The sequence below is a fragment of the Lactuca saligna genome, chromosome 2 (genome assembly GCF_052625555.1).
Source record: "Lactuca saligna cultivar CGN05327 chromosome 2, ASM5262555v1, whole genome shotgun sequence".
Lineage (NCBI taxonomy): Eukaryota > Viridiplantae > Streptophyta > Magnoliopsida > Asterales > Asteraceae > Lactuca > Lactuca saligna.
In genome coordinates this window covers 153,515,273-153,526,946 of record NC_136418.1, presented here as the reverse complement: position 1 = coordinate 153,526,946, position 11,674 = coordinate 153,515,273, and the positions used below count along the sequence as shown (strand labels likewise).

Sequence of the window (11,674 nt, the reverse complement as noted above, 5' to 3'; positions counted from 1 at the left end):
TTTTCAAAACAGTTGGTGTGGTTATTTTTGCGGTGCAATTTTAATTTTTTGCGTTGCGGTTATTAACCACATGGATTTGGTGCGTTTATTTTGTGTGGTTTTTAACCACAATTTAGAGCTCAAACGGTTTTAAGAGTTCAAACATATTACTTTTAATGATAAAAAAAAAACAAACCATAATGTATCAAACAATTAACTTAAATCACAAACAACTAATATCTTAAAAATGTCAAATCAATACTAATTAACAATAAATATCTTAAAGCTGTTTTATTTCATTATTTTTCAAAATTAAACATAACAAAAAAACCAACACTTTTGTCTTCTAGTATTTTATATATCTTTCATCCATGAAGCTTGACTTACTTTTAATATTAATATAGTAAGAATTAATAAAAAAAATTGTATGTAATATATGCGGTGCGGTGCAGTTTTTTTGCAGTTTTTGAAAAATGATAACCGCACCGCATCGTAAATTTGCGGTTTTTGAAAAACAGAAAACCTCACCATCGGTTTTTATTGCGGTTGCGGTTTATGCGGTTAATTTTAGTTGTAATGCGGTTTTTGCTCACCCCTAATTAATATGTTGATAAATGGCATATGTGTCATATAATATTAATGAGGAGTTCTAATAGTATGACATTTGTCAAAAGAAAAATAAACATATTTTTTTATTAGAATATATATACACACCCATATATATATATATATATATATATATATATATATATATATATATATATATATATATATATATATCATTAAAAAATCGTAAATACAATATTTAATTAAATATTTTTTATTTATAAAATAAGATTTTTTTTTCATGAATGCGTATAATATGAAACAAAAAATACTGTAAACACTTAAAAAAAGTATAAACTTAAGGTTTTTTTTAGTTAATAATATAACGATAATTTGACAAACCTATTATCATTGATAAAAGGATAAAATGAATATTTTTTGAAAAATATAAGGATAAAAATGGACATAAAATTTCAACTTCGAGGAAAACCAACAAAAACCTGATGATTTTTATGATATTAATCTATAGATGAAACATGTATTAATTAAATTAAAATGTTTTTGAGGTTGTTGTTTTCTTGATTACGAGTGTTGCATTTGCAGCTACAACAAAGTGTTTGAGATTTTGTGTTCTCGTTTTATGTAAATTTACAATTTCAGAGCTACAAATTATAATTACCATTACTGTTTTAAACATTTTTATATAGCTGGTTTTTACAATAACAATTTGATACGACAACAAATTTTGTCTAACATACTCGTTAACTTGTAGTTATTTTTTCGAGAGAAAATCACAAAAAAAGGAGATTAAAATGGAGGGAGTTTTCTATAACAAATAGCCATTTTTCGTTTTATTTTATACATAAGATGGGTACATATTCCGTATTTACATCACTGTAAAATTACATTGCGAAAATATTTTTTAAATGTCTATCATAAAAAAAAAACTCTTAAAAAACTAATAAAAATAAAGACGTCATATATCACGAAGTTGTTATGATATTTCATTAAATTTCTGGAAGTTTTTTATGGTCAAACTTTAAAAAAGCAATTTCGTAGCAAATACTGGTTTCACATCAGTCCAGTTTATTAAAATATTTTGAGTGGTGCAAACAAAATAAATTAAAAATGTGATCATTTTTGTTTTTCTTCTTTCTAGTTTGTTTAGACCATTGTTCTTTTTTTTCATTTTACCTTATTAATTTATACATCATGGATACAATTTTGAACATGTAAAATACTAAAATAAGCAAAAGTTTTATATATCACGGATCCTTTTCAAAGGGTCGTCGGCCGTCGGAGGACTTTAGAAGCCTGAGCCGCTCCTTATAATGTAAGTTCCACGCGCCGCAACCACTCGTGCTGCCCACCACTTCATTACAAACAAAAAGAATGAATTCCAACTTGGTCCATCCATGTTGTGACAACCAACCCCTTTTAAATACAATCATCATCTTAGTGCTCCAAATCACGATAATCAATCAACATTCAAGATCGAAACAGTGAAAGGTGTTTTTGGTATTTCAATAAAGACATTGTTTTCCACCACCTTTCACTACAAAGAAATTGGATAAAGAAAGGAGGACAAAATATAAAACTACAAACATTGTAATAGTTTTAAAAAGAAAACCCCCACCATCAAGTGGTAGCCATTTGCTATTAGAGATTTTTAAGTGAGCATAAACCAATAAAAGACCAGCATTCCTGACCATGAGAGTGGTTTATTGGTGACCAGTTAGTATGATATATTCAATTCTGAGGTGTCATGTTAGTCGTTCAAAAAAATATAAATAGAAATTGGTAAAAAAATTGAATAAGTTATCGGTGATTCAATGTAGATAACAACTGAGTTGCGTGCATAAACAAAAATGAAAACGTCAGCAATACGATATATGAGGTTGTATATTAAAAGAAAACCGTCAATCAACATGTAATGATGTGTTATAAAAGCGATAGAGTATTTATGTTTTTATTATCAAACCAACCTTGTTAGGAAGTGAATAAATGAAAGGGAGCGATTTTAAGTTGCAAATTGATATACACAATTTATAATATTTTAAATATTATAAAAATGAGATAAAATATTTAATATATAACTACAACATCAAGATAAGAAAGACATGATTTACTTTGATTTAAACACTTTAAAATAAAACCATTACATGTCTTATATGGAGGGTCACATATTCATACACATACACTTCGATTACTCTTGTTTTTGTTTTGCTGCTAACCTAGTCCCAATTGAATACAAACATCGCACCTAGCGATGAGGTAACCTGTCTCCATGGTGGTGCGGTGAACACCACACTGTCTGGTGTGTGGTGGTGCAATGAATTTTCATATGGAAGAAAAAAGGAATGTGACTCTTTCACTTTGTTCATGTTTCACCTATTGGTGTATATTTTGAGAGGAGTGAAATGTGACCATTTCATATTAGTGAGGGATGAGTGGATGATGTTGAAAATACGTGATGATGAGGTGATCAACAAAAATAAAAGGTGACCATTTCATATACTCTTAGCCTTAGACCTATTCCATATGTTATTTTTGACTTATTTGAAGTTACTTGTTTTTTGAACATGTAAGAGGTTATCTATGACACTCATTTTTGTTGGAGACTTGACTGTATATCTCGAGTCTCATTCTAATGGGACTTCCGTAACATATTGCTAAAAACAAAATTGTCACGCGCCTTAAAATGGTTCGCCTTTACAAAAGTATTTATTGAAAGCTTGAAAGTTGCTATAAGTAACTTTAATCACTCAAAGAGAGGTAAAACTTCAAACATCATACAATCTATATGTCAACGTCATCGGTGTAAATGAAAAACATAGGCCTAATCGTGAGGGCACGCGCTTAGACGATGCAAGTAAGGGTGTAGAGAAAACGATCATTTCATACCCTTTAAGATCGTCCCTTTTAGCGGGTGAGTGGGTACTTGTAAAAGAAATAAGAAAGGAAAGAGTCATTTTTATGGAATAATTCCCGCTTTACACGTTTCCTCTATCTCACACACTTTAAGGTGTCTTACTGTGTGTGTGTTTTTTATTTTATTTTTTAAATACTTTTTTTATCAATATTTTTTTATTGATATGCCCCTCACGACTTGAAGGCTAAAGCCGGTGTTGGAGTGTTGTTATCACCACTCATTCTCCTACCAGTTCTTGATGATTATTTCAGCTTCACAAACGCCAATTTCTTTTCTTCATCTTTACATTTGAATATCTTTTCACTCTCATCTGTAATTTGGAGTGTGAATTATCCTATAATATATACACGAGGGTTTCGTGAGAATTGAATGAAATCTCCGATTTAGTTTACTCGATAAACACAATTTTAATTGATCGATCACTTTTTATCTCTTTAATGCAGATCATTATGGTGATCCGGATTGATTAGAATCTTCTGGGTTTGAGTATTTTTTACAGTTTCTTCATTCGAATTGGGGAATGTTCTTTCCTTAATCTTCTATCCACCTATCATCAACGACCACATCCACAAACAGAAAGATTTTGTTCAATTTCATTAGTTTAATCGTTATATACAGAATTACAGGGTGTTCTTATCTGCGTTTGATTCTGTTTTCAATCTTTTTGGTGGGATTCTGGTAAAAATGGGTTGCGCGACATCGAAGCAACGACCGGTGTGCCGGAACTGTAAAGGGCCATGTGCTCCGATTACCCGAAGCTATTCAATGCACGTCCACCACCCGCCTCAGAGCGACGGCGACAGCTACCATGTCGTTGCTCTTAAATCCACCACTCTCGGATACCTTCAGCTCGATCCATCGAACTCCAATGAGGCTCGCAGTGCGAAAAATCCAGGCGTCGTTCAGATTCATCAAGATCCTCTCCGACAAAATGAGACACATGATAAGGAAAGTAACGAATTTGCAGTCGGCGTGATTGACGCCAAGACATGGTCGAAGATGATCGAAGAAAAAATCCCCAAAATCATCCCCAGAACACCCATCAGAACGCCTCCCGGCGAGCCGGAATCGATCAATGCGTGGGAATTGATGGAAGGTTTGGATGATACAAGCCCACTCCGACCAAAATCCGCCGCGAATCACATCCGTAGCTTCTCATTTCATGTTAATCCCAATTCCTTTACATCCTTCGGTGAATCTGCAACAGAATTCCCAGAACAAGATCGACAAACTGAAGTCTCCGGCAAACCACTATGTCTACCAATACCAGAGAACAACTCCTCAGATTCGAATTCCCTTTTCGATTCAAACGACACATCGGTGGCATCGGATTTTGATACCGAGGTAATTTCTTCATTCAGAAAATCACTAGAGTTGCTACCTCCGGCGAACCCATTTCACCTAAAGCCATCGATCGACGAGAAGGATCCGCCGTCCTCAGACGGCTACGGTGATGATGATTCATTGGACATAACGAATTCCAAGAAATCTTTACAAAACGGCTTTTTCGGTGATGGTAAAAACATCAGTCCTCCACGTGTTCAAGAAAAGTTAGTTTTGTATTTCACTAGCTTACGAGGAGTTAGGAAGACGTACGAGGATTGCTGCCATGTCAGACACATCTTAAAGGCAACCGGAGTTCGTGTTGACGAGCGTGATGTATCGATGCATTCGGGTTTCAAGGAGGAATTGAAAGAATTATTGGGTGGTTTTATTGGTGGTGGATTGCCTAAAGTCTTCATCGGAAATAAATGTATTGGTGGTGCTGCTGAAATCCGGCGATTACATGAAGATGGGCACCTTGAGAAGGCGTTGGAAGGTTGTGAAATGTTGGATGGCGGTGGCTATGTCGGTGGTGGTGGAGTTGGTGGCTGTGAGGCTTGCGGTGATATTAGATTTTTACCATGTGAGACGTGTTCTGGAAGCTGTAAGATTTATTATGACGATGAATCTGATGATGATGAAGTAGATGATGAAGAAAAAGAAGAAAATGATTATGGGTTTCAAAGATGCCCCGATTGCAATGAAAATGGATTAATTAGATGTCCAGTTTGTTGTGATTAACTTTCACAGTGACAAATTTTCATGAATTTTTGATTGTATAGAGGTTTTTTTTTTTCCATGAAAAATTATATTGAAAACAAGATTTATAAATTTTCATTTTGTATTGATTTTTTTTTTTTTTTTTCTTTTTTACATTTTAATGTCAGAGAGGTGAGTTTTACTTGTTATTGTCGATTTTGAAACTTTATTAAGAATTTCCGTGTTCTTGACTTGTGCAAAATAAATGATGGGTTAAATGTTTTGTTTTGATATATGAAATGGCACCTTACATGTACACGATAGTTTTTTTTCCTTATACATAGTAATTTATTTGTTGTACACTAAGCACTTCAAATTTCATATTTCATATATCAAATATATATATCACTGAAATAGGAAACAATTCTTTTATTTTCGGATCTTCCAATGTATATCTAATCTGCTTTGAATTCATAGAAGCCAACCAAAATACAATCACTTTTCATCAACATTGATTTTACATTTTTCATGATCTCTATAAATACTGATGATTCCACTTATGAAGTCACGTTCCATCGTTCAAAGCGGGATGCTTGTGTATTTTTTATATTTAAAATTTGGTATAGTGTATAATAATACTATTAAATCCACATATTCAGGTTTTATTTTAAAATTTGACGAAGCACATTTTTAAGATTTTTAAAAATAGACAGTAATAAATTTTTTCTTTTTAAATAAGAGAAATAGTTGGGTTAATTGACATTTCTATAAGTTGAAACCTACTAGTCTTTTTGTAGGATTAGTATGTAATAATCCGAAATTAGTAGTTATTACCAACCCTAAAAAGTGAAGTGGTTGGTATCCATGACTATAGTGTTTATAATTTATTATGTTGAAATAGATAAAGTTCAATGATTAGAAATGCAGAAAAACAGGCACTTAAATTATAAAATTTCAAGATGAACAAGTAAGAGGTGGGAACAGGCTGTGTCTAAGCTTTTTTTATTTTATATGAAAAGGGGTAGCTTGAAAACAGTTAATATTAAATTCCAGCTTCTTTCATTCTACTCGGAGTTGAGAATTTCATTCTGATTGGATTGAGAACTTTGGATATAATTATTAGTCACTCTTGTTGGAGTTGAGAACTTCGGACATAAGAGAAAAGAACTTTGATTAATTTCATAAATTAATTTTAGATATAATAAAATATTTTAGGATTTCTAAAAATAACCAAGAAATTCCTAAGTTTCACCTGCCAAACTAGAAACGAAATCACAAAGTTCAAAATAATGTTAGGCATGATTTGGTGGTAACTTCAAACATCAAGTTTTTTATATACATATATAACTTAAAACGATATTTTGTTAAAACATAACGTCAAATACAATCAATTGGAGTCATGATCAACTTTGTAGAACCTTGTAAAATAATCTAAATGAGGTCATTTAAAAAGAAAATCAAAATCTTCTTTTACCGATTAATTTGTGAAAAAAAGTGATCTTTAACTTGTATTCACAGTGAAAAAAAATATTTATAGCTTGCACGTAACAATTTTTTTTTATGTGGTAGGAATCTTTAAACATATTTTTCACACCATGAAATGGTTTTATGGTGTAGTTGGACGTGTAAAAAACATATAAAAACTCTGTGTATTGCTTAAAAGAACCCTTATTTTATTTTTTTTAACATGTGAACCATTTTTATTTCCAAAACTGTTTAAACTATCTAATTTATCCGATAACCCTAGGTTACACGTTCTAACAAGTCGACGTGGATTGCCCTTTAGTAGATCGATCCCCCATTTAACCTACAATAAACTTGATTCTGTAAAAAAATGTTTTTTTATGTTAAGAAAGGAAAGCTATGGAATTGGGTGGTAAAATTAGTTTCAACACTTTGTCAGCTTGAAATCGACTTCAAATCCAGGTTCCTTGGCTTATGTAATATTGTTAGCATGTATGATTTCATTATTTTGTTGTAGGTTGACTTGTTATTTTGTTGTTTGTTGAAATCGACTTGAAATTTGATCTAGGCTTGTTCACTTTAATGAACAACAATGAATTCAACTTCAAATACCGAGGATGAAGTTGATATGGAGAGTTTGAATGGAACAGATGACGAGTCCGATATTTCTGGTTTGTCTTTAGATGTTGATGAAGATGAGTATGTAGCTTCTTCAGTGGACAAGACAATATGGGATCCTTTTTTGAATGACTTGGTATAGGAAGATATGGAATTGCTTGAAATATCATCTGATGATAATGAATGGACCCCTTCACATGAAGAATTTGAGAAAGGGGATGATGAAGATTAGGAAATTAGGGTCCAATCCCTTGTACACAACCCTAGGATACCTTAGAATAAAATGAAACCACACTTGGAAAAATACAAAAGTCTTGAACAATTGAAGTTTTTGTCTAACAAATTATGTGGTGGGTAATAGATACCAATTGAGGGTTTCCAAGTGTGAAAGTTCTAGGATATTAATATGATGTGGTAAAAAACTGATGAGAATAAGTGTCCATTTAGAAGTTGGGCGTCTTGGATGGTAAATAAATTTACTTGGAAAGTGAAATCCTTGGAAAAGAAACATGTTTGTGCACGAAAATACAGCCTCAGGTCATTAATAACTCCGAGTTGGATTGCTAACCATTATGTCAATGACCTAATTCTCAAACCCAAAACAAAAGTTAAAGAAATAAAAGCTGACTTTTTATAGAAATATCCTTTAAAGCTTAGTAGAGGTCAGTGTGAAAGGGAAAGGACATTAGCATTTACACTATGCAACGTCCCAAACTCTAGAATAAAAAATTCCAGTTTTGAAATAGAATAACCATCCATTTTTATTAAGTTACATTAATAGTCAAACAATTTTTTCATAAACCATAATTCAAAATCAGAGTTATAAGGAAAAACAATACGGAATCTCAAATCATAAAACCGTTGATGTCCGTGTGTACAGTCCCGCCTTTACAACCCGATAAGTACCTGAAAAACATTTGAATCCATAACTGTAAATCAAAGCTTAGTGAGTTCCCCCACACAATAGTACATATACAATGCATGCACACCTGACCCACATCATAAGATTGGATTTCCCCCGATCCCACAACATAAGATTGGATTTCCCCCTCCTAGGCCCTTTGCTTATGACTGGCTTGCTCCCGACCCCATAGCATAAGACTAGATTGCCCCTACCGGTCCCTCAACTTATGACTGACTTACTCATGAACCCACAACATAAGAATGGATTACCCCTCCTAGGCCCTTAGCTTATGATTGGATTGTTCCTCGGGTTTGTTGGCTTACAACACAAAGTAGTACCGCCCCAACCCAACCATACTATGTCGACATATGCACAAAACAATACCAAGAAAACAAAGATAATCATAGCATATCTACTAGTTGTAACATCGTAAATTTCAAGACAAAATTTTCATTTAAAATAATCATTTTATTCTTAGAAACACTTGTTTAAAATCTCATTCATAGTCGATTTACAAAACATGACTCCATTTTCATTTGCATAGAAAACCAGGATCCTCCAAAATATGACTCTTTCTCTGGTGTGTACAATCAAGCCGGTGCCGTCTCGTGATACTGAAAGAAACCTGAAAAAAACATCACACAAAACACTGTAAGCACGAAGCTTAGTGAGTTCCCCAAAATACCACACATAACACATATTAGCCACTCGAGGCTATAACTCTATGGGTCCGTGCACTCAAACTCTGTGAACCCTCAGGCTCTAACTCTGGGAACCTTCCGGTTCCAACTCTATAAACATGCACAGCATAAATCACATAGAAATAATGCAGTACAACACATCACGTACATATAGAATACAAATACTCTGAACACATAACTCTGGTTACCTACTCAAGGTAAAGTATAGTGAGAAGACTCACCTGACAAACAGAAAGCAGATATCCCCACACTGGAATCTCAAACTCGCCACCGCCTAACACGTAAAGCAAATATTCTCATGAATATAACTCTCGAGACTAGAATAAATCCTCTCATAACACCCTCTCATGGGTAAAAGACTAGTTTACCTCTCTCTTGGCCCAAAGGCCACATCGCTGACCAAACCCTAAAAGTCAACGACCAACCCTTGGTTGAAATCAAAGTCCTCAGTCTAAGTCAACCCCTGACTGACCCTACTCGTCGAGTCAACTCTGTGACTCGTTGAGTTCCCATAATCAGAACTTCATTCAATCTGCGACCTAACTCGCCGAGTCACCCCAAGACTCGCCGAGTCCAACAACTCTGAGTCCACTCGCACTCGACTCACCGATTCTCGACTCTACCAGAGAATATTTGGGACTCTTCGACAAGACTCGCCGAGTCCAAATGGACTCGTCGAGTCCAAGGCTATCTTCAACCTACTCTCCGAGTTGTTCTTCCAACTCGTCGAGTTCCAAGCCATCTGCAAGCAACTCGTCGAGTCTACCCATGTAACTCGCCGAGTACCACCGTTCTGAATCCATTCAGAAGCACTCCAGGCCATGCAATTGATCCAAAACATAGATCTAGCCTCCTACAACCCATCCATCACGTAAAGTGGCAAACTTTACGTGAATCCAAAGAGATCTAAGCCGTTTGCACATTGGGCTAGGATTTGGGACAAGATGACTCCATCAACCACTCACAAACAGGGACTTTCATGCACTCTAGACCTTCTCCCTTCCAGACCTGAGGTAGCAACCTCAGATCTAACCTCTAAACTCCAATACATCCAAAGATATGATCTCCAACATCCCCAAAATGATGCATCTAAGAAATAGCAGCTCAAAAAAACGAGATATTACCTCAAAGGAATGCCCTAATTGAAATGAGACTCGAATTCAAACAAAGCCCCTTGCTCCAAGCCTTCAATCTCCCAAAATTCCTTCACAAATACATTCTCCAAGCTCCACTCCATCCAACAATGGTGCTTCTTCGTGATTTAGGGGTTTCTGGGGCTCAAGGGGTGATAAAGAGGCTGGGAGGGAAACATAATGATCTTTATATAAGGCTCAACCCCGAGAATTAGGGTTTTCTCCACTCAGCGCCTACTCGCCGAGTCCATTACCCTGACTCGCCGAGTCGGCCACTTAACACGCGACCAAGTCGCGACTCTACTCGCCGAGTCCGCACATGGACTTGCCGAGTCACTCTTTCCCAATTTACTCTTTTATCCCTTCAACTCTACTCTTGATATTTCGGGATGTTACACCAGTCTACCATAACACTACAACATAACAACATCCTAAACACAAGGTGTAATGCCTGGGATTTCATACCAATTACACCCCAAAAATTTCATTTCTCATTTTAAAATTTACAATATTTATTTTGGTATACATTGGCGAAGTGGCATACAAGAAGGTATCATGAAGATCCTACTAGCCACAAGTATAGGATCGATTCGGGCATCACAAACAATCTACCTGCAAAATAAATCATCATAACAACATAAGCCTCATGGCTTAGTGAATAACAAATACTAAAACATAAACAAATAAAGCATAATCTTATAATGATCTGTTTTCTTAATCATGTAATAATTAATCATTTATTAGTTAATGGTATTCTCATAATCAATTTCTTAGTAACAATCTATCCCTTAGTCATAATCTATCTCCAAATCAACGATTTATCTCTCAGTTAATAATGTATCTCTCAATCGATAATCTAATTCTCACCAATGATCTATTTCATTCAATGGGAATCTGAAAGTCCCAAACCCTTTTGAAGATTCGTAGATCAAATATAAACAAGAAAGAACTATAAAGAATAATGAAGAAAAGAAAAAAAAGTAAAGAACACAACAGATTTTCCAATTGTCTCTTTCACCAAGAAAGAGTTTGTTTTCACCAAGAAAATGGGTTGTCACAAAGATGGTTACGACACCAAGACGTTTACAAGACTCTCTCACAACATTAGGGTTTCACCCTAATGTTGTATATATACTAATATAATCTAGTGAATCCTTTTAATAAAGGGATTGTATCTAATCTACATATAATCTAATCTAGTATAAAAAGAATGTATCAAATCAGATCTTATCCAAATTCAGATATCAACACCAACACTTCAGAAGCTGATTAGAGCATCATCTTCAACACTTGGAGATCAACTTCAGCTTCAGTCATCAGCATTAGGGTCTAGTTGATCAGCTTCAACTTCAGCAGATAGTACCATCAGCGAGTA

General features: G+C 34.4%; 1 protein-coding gene across 1 annotated transcript; it reads left to right on the top strand.

Annotated features, from left to right (window-relative positions):
- Positions 1-3,540: 3,540 nt before the first annotated feature.
- Positions 3,541-5,688, top strand: LOC145032182 (uncharacterized protein At5g39865-like). The gene has a single exon (XM_078980898.1). It carries the CDS (start codon positions 4,142-4,144, stop codon positions 5,519-5,521), a length of 1,380 nt encoding a protein of 459 aa, XP_078837024.1. The 5' UTR covers positions 3,541-4,141; the 3' UTR covers positions 5,522-5,688.
- Positions 5,689-11,674: the final 5,986 nt, after the last annotated feature.

Coding starts and splice junctions, on each gene's coding strand:
- LOC145032182 (XM_078980898.1), top strand. CDS start 4,142: ATGGGTTGCGCGACATCGAAGCAACGACCGGTGTGCCGGAACTGTAAA.